At 39.5% G+C, this 17,658-nt stretch overlaps 1 protein-coding gene across 2 annotated transcripts in view; it reads left to right on the top strand.

Moving 5' to 3' along the window:
- Nucleotides 1-17,658, top strand: part of MCTP2 (multiple C2 domains, transmembrane 2) — a 109,284-nt gene that overhangs the window by 52,311 nt on the left and 39,315 nt on the right. For both annotated transcript variants that reach the window (XM_014944272.1, XM_014944273.1), the window contains 3 exons: nt 7,084-7,185; nt 7,922-7,996; nt 8,808-8,927. In XM_014944272.1, the coding sequence (XP_014799758.1) occupies nt 7,084-7,185; nt 7,922-7,996; nt 8,808-8,927 (297 nt within the window). The remainder of the gene's footprint in view (nt 1-7,083; nt 7,186-7,921; nt 7,997-8,807; nt 8,928-17,658) is intronic.

Raw genomic sequence — 17,658 nt, forward strand, 5'->3', positions numbered from 1 at the left:
TTGAGTTGTCAATATCTCCAGTTTTAGAACAGTATTAGAGTCAGTTGGGCTCGGAGGATGATTTGATGTTTACAGGGAGGAAAAAACCTCTTAACATCTTTTATTCCATTTTTGATCACTTTGTTAATTTTTCCCCAAGTCCTCGTAGCTCTGATGTTACTGGAAGAGAGTGGCTGGAGCAGCTGCTCTCCTGCAGATCCAGCGCTTGCCAAATGGTCGGCATGATCGGCAGCAGGCTGTGTGGGCTCACAGTGAGAAGATGTTAGATTTGGATTTTCTGTTGATTTTATAGGCATTTGTCAAGTATCCCTTAGGAAGCATGTAACAAGGCAGAGGAGGGGAGTGCATGTGTGTGGTAATGTCCAAACTATTCAGCGTAGGTTTTTTGTCCAAGGTTTGAGACGAAAAAATAAAATAAAAATGGTTTATGCTTTCCCTTGCCAACTGATCTTCTTCCTTCCCATCCAAACTTCTCTGCCTCCTATTTCAGTCAAATCTAGTGTAAATATATTTGTCTCTGCTTCTGATTAAAAAACATTTTGCACCTATTAACTTAGTCGGCTCAGACAGAGAACTGTAATTTTCTAAGCTCTTTTTCTTGAAATGGGAATTTTGATGTATGTTGTCATTTTGCCTATAAATTTGAATGTATTCTTTGAACCGTTTAGATAAATATGCTGAAAGAGAACAATAGTTAAAGACTCCAGGAAGCCCCACAAATCATGTAGGTTTAATTTCTCCTAGGTAATCAGGCCTAATATTTGCCTTGCATTAAATACATTTTTTAAAATAGAAGTACCTGTTGGTTTTCTTCCCTGTTAAAAATGCACAAGTTTGTCTTGTGAGCTGTCAGCGCGTGTGGTAAGTTTACTTCAGGAATTGTTCATGGATGACTAAATTCTTTTCTTAATGAAAAATTGCCTTGAATAAAGTATACGTTGGAGGGATGTGAAATGTTTCATTAATTTGAGAATGAATTTTGGTTTAATTGCGTGCAGGAGCCTTACACTGGCATTTTGCAAGCTTGTGTCCATTTTCATCATCACATTAACATTAACATGCGAATAACCTCACTACACAAAAATTAGACATAGTGAAATTACTTATGCTTTCCATTCATTCTTGACCATGATGTAGGCTTATTTCAGTCACAAAATAGGAAAGATAAAAAACTGGGCAGCTTGAGAAGAGTCTTAAAGTGTCAGATGATGAATAAAGCTGAAAACTTTGTTCTTTTGATAGGCATGATGAAGCAATATTGGATGAATACACAATTTGATTTGTTTCTCATACATCTCTATTAGTAATGCACTGTAGAGACACTGATTTTGATAGCATTACAGTGAATTTGGAATTTTCTCTATTTGTAGTTAGGTGAGGGACGGAGGGAGAGAAGTGGTTATTTGTTACATATTATCTTTGGCTTTTCTGTGTTAATCGACTTATTGTATTCTTTTTCTTCTGACCTTCTTTATGTCAAGCTACTGTCCTCTGAAACATGTATAAGAGACCTCATCTCAAATACAGGTCTGGTCAGCCACATACACAGAAGCAGAATTTAAACTGGAAAAGACAGATTAGTGCTACCAAGATATTCAACAAAATGGATCCCTCTCTTGCCAGAGGTGACATATAGAGTCTGAGGAATGAAAGAGAAGACGATTTACACCACTGAAGGGAGCAGGCTTTTGTGCTAGATGCTGAAGGTGAACCTGGGGAATGGAGAAATAGGGCAAAAACTTCATTGCTTCAAGAAAGGAGTTTGATAGGTTTAGAAGTTTTGTAGGTTTTGGGGGACTTGAACTAATTATCAAAGAAGTCCTTTCCATCTCTGTGTTCCTTTGTGCCCTAGATCTTAGTAAAAGCAACCGTGTTTCTCTTTGTGAGGGTCTGTCTTTTTTGTTTTGCTTCAAGAGACTCCTATCTCCTAGAAGGGCCCAAGTTATTAGAGACATGGGAGCGTATAGTGTGCTTCAATGAATTTGAAAGCAGAGTATATCAAATATCCTCGTGTAGAAAGACCTTTGAGTGAAGAGTTGTATCACAGAATGGAATGTTTTTTATCTGCTGAATTATCAGCTCAGAGTAGTCTTCAGCTTCACCCTTTTTTCAGCAAACAGGTAGAGGTCTGTGAAATATTTTCAAGTGACAAGCAAGGTCGGTAGGCAACGATACAGTGAAAACAAGTAGTATGACTTTTGTAGGCTTAATTATCTAAAACATGGCCTGGATTCAGAGAGCAGACACCTGACGATTGCAATTACTTAGCACTTGACCATAAGTGCACAGCCTTTTCCAGGAGAAAGCTTTAGAGTTTGAGAAAAGTGAAAATGCTGTGTTTATTCATTAGAGGCAGCTGTGAAGTGGATAGCCTATTCTGACTTTTATCCCTATCATGAACCAGAAATTTTGGAATAGGGAAAAAGTCTCACATCTCTTCTGGAAAAAATGACACCTTGTTTTTGAAGGTAAATTCTCCCCTGACCATGCACTACTCACTGAAATGGAATCAACAGGATTGTCTTTCTCAAGTACCACTTAGGAACCTTATGCTTACAGGGTTTTCATCCACTCCTCATACTGCCTAGAAGCCCTCGTGTGGCTGCCTGCTTTCTTTCAGACCATAAGCTCCGTATCTATTTGGTCGTTAGATAACAATCCTCTGCCAAGAACCTAAATCTCCATTCTTTGGATCCCACAGAACATTGTTAAAAGTGAAATGTTTGGGGGAAAGAGTTTTGGGATGAATGAATGGGCATTTCATACAAAATCGAATCAACATACATTGCAAGACTGGAGAGAAACAAAAAACCTCTTTATTCATGTCCAGGTGGATCAAATATGTGGCTTGCTTTCATCTTTTCCTGGGGAAATATGTCCTTTGATAAGGGTAGGTGTGTGTCTATTACAAGACAGCTTTATGTTATTCAGGGCAAATGGTATGACATTGTGCATCAGCAATGAGCTCAAGCAGGAATATCAGAGGTCCCAAATGCTTTAGATGAATTACCCTTGGAGAGTAGCCATTACCCTTTCCACACGTCATGGGTGTTGATGTACAGAGGTTTAACCCAGCGTTCTTCTGTCAGGTCATCAATATGTGACATTGAATCTGCATCAAAGCTGGATACAGAGTGAAGTTTTCTTAAAATCAATGTAAAAAAAAAAAGCCACTAAACCATATTTCTTTGAGACAAGAGCAATGAAAAAACACCCTTTGCTGCGTAAGGGTCCTGTCTTCTCCGTGTTTCATGTCATATCAATCTCGGCTTTCGCTATTTCATTAAAATTCCCAAGCGGTCAGAAGGTTGTTGCTTAATAGATTTAGCATTGGCTGGCTACATCAATACTGTGTTTAGTCACATTTGTTTTACTGGGGACATCTGTGGGAAGAGTTTAGCAAATAATATTCATTCATTTGAAAGGAACCCGGTGCACTTTAGGCCTTGACTGTACAGTGGTCTCGCGTACCTGAACATTTCCTTCAGCTAAAGCACTGCCAGAAGTTGCCTCTCTCTGAAGTGCCTGTGTAGGTTGAAATACTTAATGCACAAAGAATTCTAGCTTTTCTTCCAACTGATAATTTCCTTTGCGTGGTCCTGTGTGGACAAGAAACTGTGATACAGAATATATGAATTGTTCTGTGAAAATATTGATACTGATATTTTGTCTTTCTGAATTAATTCAGAAGAGGGAAATGCCTCAAATACCAGAAATTCCCATGGATCAAAATTCTGACTTTTTTTCTGATGGTGAACTTGCAAAGTGAAGCACGTTGGTGGGGTAGGCACTACTGTCCTCATGTTTTGAGCACGCAATTATACGGTTACAGCCACTCTTGGTTGGTGATTGAGCCCAAGTATGTTCTATGCTATTAAGAAGCTTTCAGAGAATGCAGGCATTAGTATTCAGTGAGGATATAAAACATCATCAATAGAGAAATAATATTGATTATATCTATTTAAGGGCCTCACCTGCAGATATTTTCACATTTAATTTGAGGGTTCCTTTCCTTTCCTTTTCCCATCAGTAGTTGTAAACATTCATGAGAAAGATAACCTATTTTAGACACAGTTATCAGGAATATCTATTGAGTGAAATCCATGTGAGATCAGATGTGTAGCAAAAGATGTTTGGGTGATAGAAGAAATCTGATCTTTTTAACTTTAGGTTCATCCTAGGATCCCAGCCCTGGCTGCTCACCTTTTCCACAGCTGTAGAAAACATTTAAGCAGTCTTTGTGAACAGCAGAGACTAGGGAAGAGAATCCAGAGAGAAGAAAGAAGCAGATCCAAAATGAAATTAATATGACTAGTTGTCTCTTGAGATCGAGGGAGACGTTGAACAGAACCTGAACTCTGGCCCAAGAACAGCATGCAATGAAAATGTAGAGTATTAAAAGCTCTTTTGGATGTTTTCTTCTGGGCACAGTTGAGACATGCCACCGATCTAATCTCCATGCAGTCATGTGTGTTAGAATTACCCTATACCTTTTGTTGAACCGCACTGGCTTAACACGTTGCCAAAACTGTAAGAGATATTTTTCTTTGACTTTTATGCAGGTTTTTTTTCTTTTTATCCAAATGAAAATGCAATGGAGAAACACCATTTTGTAGCCAGTTGTTCTCTCTTGGGATTTTTTTTTTTTATTCTGAAGAAGGTCAAAAGCTAGAATATATCTGCATGAATGTTTAGTCTTAGGCTGAGTTACAATTGCACATCTTTTACCGTGTAAGTCAAACACTTAGAATTAAAGATGCCAGATGAAGCTGACTGTAAAGCTGCATTTGCACTGTATTACTTTCTGCCTGTTCAGTTTTAAAATAGCAACAACAACAGCAAAGACATCATTTCAAAGAGTAACAACCCCCATTTCTAAAGACAGAGATGGAAGTTACTGTTGCTGATTTGAAACTTTTTGTGTGAACACACCTGGAGACACATCCGAAAGGTTTGATTCAGGTCCAGCTCTTAAAATTAAGAGTCTTTTCCCCAAAGTCAGAAGCGTTTTTTGAGTGTGGAATACCATGATATTGCACTCAGACCTTCTCAGTAGTTACAGCATTTCTTTTCTTTTTTTTCTATCAATTGAGCATGGGACCTTTTTTCCTTGCTGTTTATGCTCTTGAAAGGTGTAAGAAAGAAGTATATCCTAAGGAATGTAAAATGAACCTCCCACTAGTTGTTGCTCCTAGGGTAATAGGATGAAATGTTATGAGAAATATGTGCAACTGAAATATACGGAAATTTAGCCCCTAAATTAATAACTATAGAGAATGCAGAATTTTAATATTGTCATATCTATTGGACGCCTACATCTCTGCAGACACAGTGGGAACAACATACCTTCTGTCCTGTTGCAGGAGAGTCCATGAATCAAAGCTCGCTCTAAACCTACTACTGGTGGCATCCCCTTGGACCAAAGGGGTAACAACCGCAAGCCAGCTCCTTCCTGCCCTGTGTCTCTACCACCAGTAAATCCATTTTTCAGTTCATTTGGGAAGTTGAACAAAATCTTGAATTTCTGAATAAATTTTGCTTTGTTTTCATTCAGTAGTGTTTGAATTTTTTATTTTTTTTTTTTACCCTTTCTTGAGGGGAGAAAAAACAAACTGTTGAAATAACAGAATTTTTTATGCTGACAATACCGTATGTGGCAGTTGGCCAGAGGACCTTCTGATGCCAATCCATTTGGCCCTAGAAGAGGGAGTAGCCACTTGAGCAGCTTTTCTGTTCTGGGGCTGCAGGTTGTCTGAGCCTGCTGGTCTGCAAAACAGTTTTTTGCCTGCCCCTTTCTTGGGAACTGCAGGATCCTTTGCCATCAACTCCAACCCCACGTGTACTCACAGTGAAAGCAGAGTTCATTCGCTGGAGTTCCTGGTTGGACACCACAGAGACTGCAAAGTTAGTCCTTGTGGAGAGCCCTCTTCCCTTTCAACCATTAGCCAGAAACTTCATCTACTCTATGATGAGCTATTTGGTACAGAAAGGGTGGAGCAACACTGGGAATGGAGGTGACCTTTCCCTTGTTTCGTGAAATCACTTGGTTCCCATTATACCCTTTTTTTTTTTTTTTTTTTCCCCCTTACTCATTTCTACTGTGGTTTATATGAGTGCCTCCTCTAAATGCCAGAGCAGCAAATAGCCGTTTTAAATATGGTTGCAATTTCATGCCCCCAAATTTCCTCCGTTATCTTTAATCTTTGATCATTACAGTCCCTGAATGTAGCTTTTTGGTAAGCTGCAGTTTTTTATGTTACTGCTGTTTAGAATTAGCTGGTCTGCTTCCTAAAAAGCCAAATGTTTAATCAATACATATCCTACTGTGTATAATAAATATATTTCTGCCATCACTTTTTGAAGAGAGAATGCTTTTGGTTTGAGCCAAATAGTTTACAAAATGGTGAGGGAGGTTTTTTTTTTGTTTTTTTTTTTTTTTTAAATTGGACATGTAATGCAATAGGGCCAAGCAGCAGATTAGAGCATAGAAATGGTATTGAAATTCAGGGGTGGGGTGGGGGGAGAAGTCTTTTACATGAATTAGTTAATTTTGAACATTTGCTACATTAGTATTTACTCCACTTAAGCTGATTAATTTATTTGGATTGTGTTTGTTTCCTGGGTAATAATATGACAACCTTGCAATAAACTAAGCATTAAGAAGCAGGTTCGTGTTCTGGAGTGTGCAATAGGTAGGTAAACTGTTGTTTGTGGCTTTTTTCCTGAACTTTGAAAGAAAAAAACAAACATTTTAAACCTGTAATAACGGAGGCTGATTACTTCCCATCAACTCACTGGCTTCCAGGGCAGAATTTTCTGACTGGTTATTGCGTGCACTGCTCTACTATAAAGTATAAGGTCTGCAAATTAAAGTTGGACCATAAGAGATTTAATCTGCAATTTTATAGGTCTCTAATCCAACGGTCATTTTGTATTTCAGGCTTTGAGTATATTATCAGCGTTTGGGGAGGGGTTTTGTTCTGCTTGGGATTTATTTATTTATTTGTTTGTAGTGTCCTTAAATTGTATTGTGAATTACAGCTAGGAAAATATTGATGCTTTTTCCTCCCCCCCAAACTATAGATTAGAAACGGTAAACAGAGTTGCTACACGCTGAAGAATAAAGACTTGGAACGTGCTTCAAAAGGAGTAATTTACTTGGAGCTGGATGTCCTATTTAATCCTGTAAGTTGAAATATTTTGTCTCTGTTTATCGCTGGTGTAAGAAATGTGTGAATCGGCGAGGGCTGGGGGGGTGGAGAGGGTGATCCTGTAAAAACCAGGAGCCAAGCTGGAAAAGTCCCGACCTGGTTGTATCTGGTGGTGGAGGGGTGTTTCATGCAGACAGAGCAGTAGTATCGGGCATCAGAGCCCTGTGATGGCCAATCCAGGTGGGTGGAACAATGCAGAGGCATTTTTGGACTGACAAGTGACCACAGGTGCCTTGAGAAGATGCTGATTACGCCACAGCTTCATTTGCAACAGCCAAAAAAAGGGCTTAATGTTGAGATTATTATACATTACTTTTAACACCTACTTCCTACCCAAAAAGCTGACCCATGATGTTCTCTTCCCAGGGTGTTGACAGGAAAATTAATGAGGCATGTACATGGTGCACTTAGTTTTTAGGTGGCTGAGTCAGGCTCAATTGTTTATGCCCTACAGCCTTTTACTGAGTTAAATCCTATTTATTAAGGCCATCACGGGCTACACCACAGCTCTGCTCCTGCTGAAGTGAGTCCAGCCTTGCCCAATTTAACTCATCCATGTTTTTCCTAGCAGCTTCTCCCAAGTCCCATAGAGGCTGAACAGAGTGAAAAGAATTGCTAATCAACACTGGTGATAAAAAGCTGAAATAATGCACTTAAAACCACATGACATCTTTTTAATATTTTTTTTTTTTTTTTTTTTTTTTTTTTAGATAAAAGCAAGTATTAGAACATTCAAGCCCCGAGAAAAACGCTTTACTGAGGAGAACCGGAAATTTTCTAAAAAGGTGAATGTGGTGTTCTGGGCTAAGCTCTCGTATCTGTTTTGGAAAGATTTGAATTGCTGTGGTACAGTCGCAAGAACAAACCCTATTTATGCATAAAGTGCTGAACACGTGTAAATTCTGTTTATATGAAAAGGCTTGTTTGTGTTAACACGAAATTGCTTTCTGATCTAGTTTGCAGGAGTAGTTGTGCTTTGTGCTTCAGAGTGGGGAAAATGATAGCTGGGGATGTTGCACAGTTCACAGCATCTAAAACTCAGGGAGAGCCTTATTCCCTTCATTGGGGAGGAAGAAATCAGGTTTAAATTAGTTATTTAAAAAGACCATGGGTTTTTAGAACAACGGTCATTATCTTTTTTTTTTTTTTTTTTTTTTTTAAATAAAGGTGCCCTCTAATAAGGTTAAAATTCTGTATTTATTCTATGGACTAATCTAAAACATGTAGAGAAGAGGTTCAGTGTTTTGATTACATTCCCTCTGGCCCTTTTCCTAAGACATTGTTATATTTTGAGAATTGAAGGTGAATGAAGGTAGGTTTGTGTTACTGTTTTATTTAGCTTTGGCAACAAGATGTGCTTTTTTTTTTTTTCTTTCTTATTTTTCTAAGGGATGAGGAAAATCTGGAAGGTTTGGGTGTAATCAGAAAGCAGACAGGAGCTGGAGTGTGTCTCTGAAATAGACGCTTTATTTGTAATATATGCCCTGGCATGCATTTGTAGCTTAAACTACCCCTGTTTCTGAAGCAATAATAGGATATTAGAGTGTTTGATTAAACTCCTCTTCTCCTCCCCTCCTCCCACTCAATATTTATCAGATCTTATCAAGAAATGTTGATCGCGTGAAAAAAATCACCATGGCAATATGGAACACAATACAATTCCTTCGGAGCTGCTTTCTCTGGGAGTCTACAGTAAAGAGCGTGATAGCATTTGTGGTAAGTGGATTTCTTCTTTTATTGCATGAGGCTAAGTGATATAAGATCTTGAGTGTTACCATGCCTTCCTCTCCACCGGCGTAAAGCCCCGTATCGTTTGCTGTTATTGGTATTTTGTAGCTGCAAGGCTGCAGGTTTCAAGGCAGCTTGGGCCACGTTGGGCCTGACGGGATGGAAATTAGACCTTCAGGAACCACCTTTCTTTGCTTGGTGCAGAGATGCTCATGTCCATGGAGGGTGACACCACCCTGTCAAGGCTGTGAGCATGTTATGACTCTGGAATTTTATTTTATTTTATTTTATTTTATTTTATTTTATTTTATTTTATTATTTTATTTATTTCAATTTTTATTTATTTTCTTAAACACGGCAACTGGGTGGTAGGAAAGGAGGGAGGTGGTGGCCAAGAATGTGATGCAGGGAGATGCCTTTGATTTAGCTGATGGGTCTTATCCCTTCCATCTTCCATTGCCATAAGGTAGCACTTCACCGTAGGTTATCGATGTCTGCTATGCCCGTGCCCCTGTGGCATGTAAGCAGCTCTGCTGACATTGCCTGTTGCAAATCTATTCTCTTGGTGGTAATAATATGTTGCTTTAAAAGGAAAAAAAAAAAAAGAGAAGAAAAAGACTGGTCAGTGAGTTCTGTTGTGCTCTGTGAACAAAAAGCCAAGTTCTCCACCTGCCTGTCCCACTTTCCAGCTCTCTGCTTTTTCCTCTTGGTAGTAAACACCCCATTTGCAGTTTTCTCATAATCCACTCAAGCACAAAAAGGTTTTGCCTGCTTTTTATTCTGCGGTGTGACATTTTCTTCATGCTTGAAATGTTTGGCGTGCCATTAAAGGTTGCAAAATCGTTTTGTGGTGGCCCAGCATGCAGAAAGAAAGTTTTTGAGTTGAGTGTTTATTAAGCAAAATATCAACTACATCTCCGAGATTTTCTCCTCCTTTTACTGTCTGTGAATTATAAGTCTCTTCAAGGCTCTTTTCAGGCAAACACTTAATAGTCTATTTGTTATAGGTGAGTAAAATGGACCATCCCTGATTGAAAGAAGCTCCAGACCTAGGACGGGGGAGCTGTCTTTCACCCTGCAGGTTGGAGGGATGGCTGGCACGTAGGAGTAGGTAGAACAAGAGGGTTGTTTCTCTGTATTTTTTCTTCTTGTTGCTCAAAGCTTACTGAAATCATATCTAGAGTTAATAGTTCGAGAGCTGGTGGGGAGCAGAGCAGACGGTCCCTCACTGGAGCAGGTGTGGCTGTGCAAGGCAGCCCTATGGTTGTGCACAAGGGAATTGGATGGTCACATGTGCTGGAGCTGGAAAAGGAGGGACATAACTAAAATCCCGGTGCTGATGTCCTGCCATTACCATTCAGCAAGGAATTAGGCATGTACGTAAAGAGATTTGCTCTTAAGTCATTTTGCATCACTTGAAAAGTCATTGCTGTGAAGTTCAGTTTTCTAGATTTAGGAACAAGGCAGCCCTATGGTTGTGCACAAGGGAATTGGATGGTCACATGTGCTGGAGCTGGAAAAGGAGGGACATAACTAAAATCCCGGTGCTGATGTCCTGCCATTACCATTCAGCAAGGAATTAGGCATGTACGTAAAGAGATTTGCTCTTAAGTCATTTTGCATCACTTGAAAAGTCATTGCTGTGAAGTTCAGTTTTCTAGATTTAGGAAACATTTGGAATTGGTGCAGAGGCAGAAAAAGAAGAAGGTGGGAAAGTGGGTCTACAGAAAAAAAGAATGGATTACTAGCTAAAAGGAGGATGAGCAGGTTACAAGTTACAGATTATTAACATCTTTACTGGATACCATAATACTCCTGGTTTCCTGAAAGAAAGTGGGTAATGGGAAAGGAATAAAAATATATGACTTGAAGAATAATTACCACAGGTTTCTTCTACAACCCAAAATTTAAGTCTATCTGACTTTTTCCACATGGAAATAATTCAGCTCTGGTGCTTAAAATGGAAGTGCTAATTATGTATCTCTCTCTCTCACTATTTCCAGCGTGTGTGTTCATAGTATTGAAAATATGCCCACAGCATGGTAGGTGCAGCATCTCTCCCTGCCTCCATCTGTAAAATCCACCCATAACAGGTTAAATAAAAGGTGTACTAAATTAAATATCACAATTTTAAAATCATCATTCCCCAGTGAGCAACATCTATAAAACTTCAGTACCTGGTTTTATATCAACTTAACCCGCACCAAATTTGTCCTTATTCATGATAAGGCTTGTGTCTGACACTGACCACCAGAGGCAAGGAAAATACACAGACCTTCTCACTCATTTTTCAGCTGGGTTTGCAAAACCACGGCTGGTAGCTTAAGTGCCAGCCAGGCCCTCAAACCATAAAATGCCCTTTTTTTTCTTGCAGACATTACCTTCAGTACCTGGTTTTATATCAATTTAACCCGTACCAAATTTGTCCTTATTCATGACCGGCTTGTGGCTGACACTGACCACCAGAGGCAAGGAAAATAACTTCAGTACCTGGTTTTATATCAACTTAACCCGCACCAAATTTGTCCTTATTCATGATAAGGCTTGTGTCTGACACTGACCACCAGAGGCAAGGAAAATACACAGACCTTCTCACTCATTTTTCAGCTGGGTTTGCAAAACCACGGCTGGTAGCTTAAGTGCCAGCCAGGCCCTCAAACCATAAAATGCCCTTTTTTTTCTTGCAGACATTATCCTTCGGGCCCCTGGCAGTAAACCGTTGTGACCACATTCTACGTATTCCACATATCTTCACTGAGATAATCCTAGAGATTGGGTGCTCCTGAGGACCACCCTCCCCTTTGTATTGCCCTCTGCAGGTAGCACATGCCCCTTCCTCCAAGGGGGAATAAAAGGAGGGAGGAGGAAGAAGACAAGCAGAGAGTATAATCATGTGAACCTTGTTTTCTTAAGTGATAGACAAAAACCACTGCCAAGCAGAAGAAAATATTTGTGAGATCATCAGAGCATAGCAATAGGCGAGGACAGGGTATCTTACACCTTCCTGGTTTAGTCTTCATTACAGTGCACCTCCCTCCCCATTAGTGCTGACAGCTCATGAGTGTGACAAGGACAATAGCTGCTACTTCTGGGTGCACAAGGGAAAGAGAGGGACAGATAAAGAGGGAGGAAACAGAGGACAACACAGGCAGGACACAAGTGAATGAGAAAAATGCTATCAACACGTTTTCTTGTTTGTAAAATACATCATCCAAAGCTAAATTTCTTTATTAGTTTGTAATGGTAAGAGGAGGCAATCAACATATGAGTAGATTATATTTTTTGTGCTATAAAAATGAAATAATATTTTTCATCAGCATCAGGAATATTCCTACATGTGGAAAATGTTGCCTGTACAGTTAATAGTGTTCATATACCAGGAGAGATCTTAAAATATTTGGTCCATGTATTCTTCTCCATCAATTCAGGATTTGAGGGGGTCTGTAGATTTTCAAGACCTAAAACTCTTCAGTCGTTATACGCTGTTTATTTAATTTTGATGTAGTTATCTCTGTATTCAACCCAATATTTTGAATTCTGACTGAAAGGTTCCTCTCAAAAAGGGCTTTATTTTGAAAACACCCAAAGACATATTCTAGTACATCCCTGTATGGTGGTTCTTTTGTGCCTGACATTCTTGATATCCTACCCTAGACATTTCACCCCCAGTTCTCAGGGTAAATGTTGTGGTTTTAACCTGGCCCTCATCACTCCTTCCTCGTCGCACCTTTCTCCATTGAGACATCACTTCTGCGTTATTGGTATCCAAAAAGTGGTAGCCACACTGTGAAATGTGCCTCCTGGAATGTCTGTATATCTGTGTGATTACAAGCGGTTTGTTTTTCCCACTCATGCATACAAAAACTTATATTCTTCCCTTTCTGATGCACTTTTAAAATTGAATTTCTGGTCCTTCCTTCCACTTGCAAACACTCCCTGCCTGCTCTGCTCCCCCTTCTTCCCTGGTCGTGGAAGTTAAGTCCATAATAACTGAATCATTCTTACTGTAAAATGTGTATTTTAAAAATATTTTAAAAGTTAATTTTAGTCACAGAATGATTTTCATGAGGAATTATGCATCATTGCACATTGTGCTTGTGATTTTATACAACATAATTGCACCTTCTATTGACAGTTTTCTCTGCATTAATGGTAATTATGTCATTTAATGAAATTACAGTAATTGCATAAAAAAAACTATAATCTGGTGCAAATTAAAAGGATATATTGACTGGAATTTTTACTATCATGTATTTTTTCTAAAGTTTGCATGATAGTTGCAAGAGACATTGACAAGATCAGGCAAACGATGGGAAACCAGCCACCGTCGCACCTCTGGTGTGACTGGCAGGGCTCGCTGCTGATTTGCTTCAGGGTCCCTGCACACTCACCCATGCCAGTATCCTTCATTTTTACTGGCAGCATGTCCCACTATATCAGGTTTAGCCTTCTTGCTAATCAAAGCTGCTGCCAGGGTGGGTACAGGTGGGAGCTATTTTTCAGGCTCAGCCCTAGCTGGCAGCCTGGGTCAGCCAGAGGAGGAATGCGGCACACACAGGCAGTATTTATTTATTTTGTAGTGACATTGCAGTGTGTCTGATAATTATTTTATGATGGGTTAATACCGGGAGGAAAGGAAGGAATATATGGCGATGCAACGTAACGTGTTGGAAATGTGGAGTTTCTGGTCAAACTGCCTGTGGTTATTTAACGGTGGACAGCTGGGAAAATGACAGGCGTGGCATTATTTTGGAGCAGTTTGGGCTTCCCAAAAAAACAGCTGATGCAAAAGTAGGAAAGCCCTGGGATTTCTGGATGCCCAGCAGAGCTGCTGGGAGTTCTGGATACAGCAGGGAATCCAAACTTAGGAGCTTTTGAGCTCCTTGCTGCAGAGATGAAATTTTGGCACCCTTCTCCATTAAGATCTCTAAAGGTTTTTAAATCCACAGAGAGCTGGAGGATGCCCCATTTTTTGGTACTGGCATCTTGGGCAGTGGGATTTAGAAGCCTGAAGAGTGGTGGGGTGAGCTGGGTGAGGCTGCACGTACGTGCATTACTGGGCCAGTTTGCTACAGCCCTCATCTGGGACAGCAGCTGGGAGATAGGTTGGACTCTGCAGCCCGTGAACTTCTGGGCATCTCTGCTGAGTGTGCCATTTAACACGCTGCCACTTAACTCGTGATATGGGACCTGGATCTGAGCCCAGTTAAACTCATCTCATAGAGGAGACAGCAACCATCTTACTAGACATGAACAATTTTTAATCCCTCTTGAGCCGGGCTATATTTATACTGATGACCTACAGGGAGAAGGCCATTAGCTTGTTGACAGTGTCCTCTAAAATTGCTAATTGCATATCAGTAAGAGGGAAATGTTCTTTTTCCCTCAGGAAAGATGTTTGTTAACTCAAAATCTAAGCCTTCTGGAGTTTACTTGAGGTAAATCTTTCGTTCTGCGTGTGGAAAAGCGTCTCCTGCATGTTATGGTTAGACTTTACCGAGGAAAACACAAAATGTTCCAGTCCTGTTTGTTCTAAGCATAATTCAACCCTAGACATGACAATAATATATGGGTAAAACATCCGATTTAACTTTTGCATTGTTTTGTAACACAGTGATTTTTTTTTTTTTTTTTTTTTTTCCATGATGGGAGGGGATTTCTAGATCAATAAAGGGAAATTTCTGGGACAAAAGTATAACAGGGAACATGAGGAATCCATGGAGAACAGAGAACAGCAACAGCTATGAAGCCTAAATAACTTCAGATAGAGACTGAGTCACCCAGAATCTCTTGGACAGAGGATAATTTTCACGAGACTTTGCTTGTGATTTACCAGTAGATGGTAATAATTCACTTTTCTATAGAGCAGGGAAGGAAAATGTGCTCTCACATGAACTTCCCTAAATTCTTTCTTATTTTCCCCATGAATTTTCCACTAATTTTGAACAAGCAGTTCCCTGATACAAAGCACAAACCAGCCCGCCATGACTACATGTGTAACTGATGAGAAGGGTATAGTCTTTTTTCTTCCTTTTTTTTTTTTTTTTTTTTATCCTCATAGCTGAAGACGAAATATAAATCATTGTTCCCAAACTGTTCGGGAACAGCATTAAAGTAATGGTAGATTAAAATGTCTCCACATTAAAAAGCTAAATAAAATGAATAGATGTAATCCTAAAGAGAGAAGAATGAGTATTCTTCAAACACTGAATAGGGAACTTGGAAAAAAAAAAAGCTTTAAAAAAAAAAAAAAGTATTAATGCAAAAGAGATGGTCTTTACTTCCACTTTACTGTAGAGCTTTTGCTAAGGGCTTTTCTCAGCCCATTTGCAGCTTGTGTTTTGCTACAGTTTTAAAGAACCAGCCGGCAAAGGGACGAATGCAGTTCCTATTTAAATAGGGAAGCTGTAAAATAACACTCTGGTACAAAAATTTGTTCATATTTAAGGCTAAAGCTAGTGCTGGAAGAGCAGTGAAAGGCAGAGTTTCAGGAATTTGACCTAGTAATTCTTCAGAGCCCCTAACATTTCCTCTCCTCTTTCCCTCTGTAAATCCCTGGCAAAAGCCCATCTTAAAAATTATTGTCTTAAACTCCAGCGAAAAGGCTGGATCAGAGGTGTGTTTTCATTTCAAGCTATTATATCCCCGTAACAGTGTTTTTCTAATGACGGAGGAAACGTTTACATCCTCCTTCCTCCACGCTGCTGATGGCAGTGCCTGTGAAAATTCACTCTTTCTGAAGGCAAAGCCGTGAGGAGCACGTTACCTGACACATGCAGGTCAGGAGGAGAAACAGGCTTCTCTAGACAATTAAAGGAGATGGTTTTACCGTTCTCCCGGCAATTTTTACATTTCCAGAGTAACGGCTCCGAGGAGAAACAGGCTTCTCTAGACAATTAAAGGAGATGGTTTTACCGTTCTCCCGGCAATTTTTACATTTCCAGTAATATCCTTCTGTGGTTGAGGGGAGTACGATTTAAGCTTGAGATCCCAGGCTTCGCTTTGCTGCAGCAGTTAAAATTCCTGGAATAGCAACAGTGATATTGATGATGCTGAGAGACACACAGCAAAGTAAACACATGTTATTTCCAGCTCTTTCAAAAATGCAAGAACAAACAAGGACAAAGTTAATAGGGAAATAACCACTTAGAAGCTTGACAACACGATAAACAAGATTTAAAAAGCAAAGTTTGAAGCTTTGGAGTCGGGGTTGAGACAGAGCTGAACAGGGACCAGTACAAATATCCCTTTTAACTTTGAAAAGGATAGATGGTCTTATATTTCCAGCTCAGGGGTTTCAGGGATTTGCTTTTTTCCAGGGAAATGTTCCAAAATAAGAATAAAATTATGTTTTGCATCTGAGGAGTAATACTCATTTCCTATGGGCCTGCTTAACAAGGCACTTACACTGTATAGAGAAGCCCTTGCTTTTGGGGCTGGGGAGTTTCCTTTTAAATTAAGTCTGTCTGTGCTCATATTTTTAAGCAATAGTAGTGCTTTCTGTGCCGTGTTTTCAAACTTGCCTGCATCACGTCGGAATGATTTCTTCAGCCCTGGTAATGAGCGAGACCTAAATCACTGTCTCTCACTCTTTAATTGCATTTATGTTGGTTTTAGTTGATGGTAAAGCCCTTTAATACCTTGGCTGTGTGGGTTAAATTCTATAGACTAAGTATCCAGGTAAAACCCCAGTCCTACTGGAGGGTAAGCCTGTGTCATCAGGAATGTGAGTGCAGGCATCCAGATGAGAATTAAGGCAATGAGAAAGAAATTCAGCTTTGTTACAGTATATAGATATACCCCCAGAAGATGCCTGCATTAAGATAAATATATCTGTCTAGCGATCTGTCTGTCTTTCTCCAGAACTGGATTAGAAATATATAGTTTTCATCTGTTTGGTTATCTAATGACAGCCCACAAAGCCAAGCCCAAACGTGCAAATATTTTATCTAGTAAAACAAACAAACAAACAAAAAACCAAAACTAACGAAAAAGGCTTCTTTGTATCTGAAACCTGAACTAAATAACTAAATGCATCCGCAAACAGTTCCGACTGCCTTTCTGCTCGAGTTGTGACCTGTTGGAGAACTCTGCTCAGCGCTTGCATTTCTAGCTAATTTGATATTGCCTTTTTTTTCCTTTTTTTTCTTTTTTTGTTGGTTGTTGAAGCTTTGTCATTTTTTTTCGAAGCTGTCATTTTTATTAGTCTCCCTGGCTGATCTTTTTGGGCTCTCGTCAGGTGGTGTATGTTCTCCATTGTCTGCCTGGTCTTGGCAAGCTGTAGGTCCTTTTATTGCCATATGACGTGGGCGTGCTTGCAGCAGTAGCCTGTAATTATACCCACCACAGGTGACAGTTACAAGAGAGCTTTGGTAATAATTTTAGCTGCCTGATCTGATGTTTATGAAGAGCGAACCCTCTTTGTGGTCTGGCTGGAGTTTGCTATATTGTTCTGTACTTTAGCTGTTTGATTTATGAAGCCCTTTTTTTTTTTTCTTTTTTTTTTTTTTTTTTTTTCTCCTAATATGTAACGTCTTGTCTCTTTTGAAGTTTGGAAGTTTTGTGAGAGATTTGTGTAGATCTTATGCCACTTTGTACGTTTTCTCTTTCTTTTTGCATATCTTCTATTTATTTTGCTTTGTCTGGCAGGGTAAAATAGCACTCTTGCCTGTTGCTGGGTTTATTTGTATATTTAACATTGCTGAACTCCTGTTTGTAA

This window comes from Calidris pugnax, unplaced genomic scaffold (assembly GCF_001431845.1).
Source record: "Calidris pugnax isolate Ruff unplaced genomic scaffold, ASM143184v1 scaffold70, whole genome shotgun sequence".
NCBI lineage: Eukaryota > Metazoa > Chordata > Aves > Charadriiformes > Scolopacidae > Calidris > Calidris pugnax.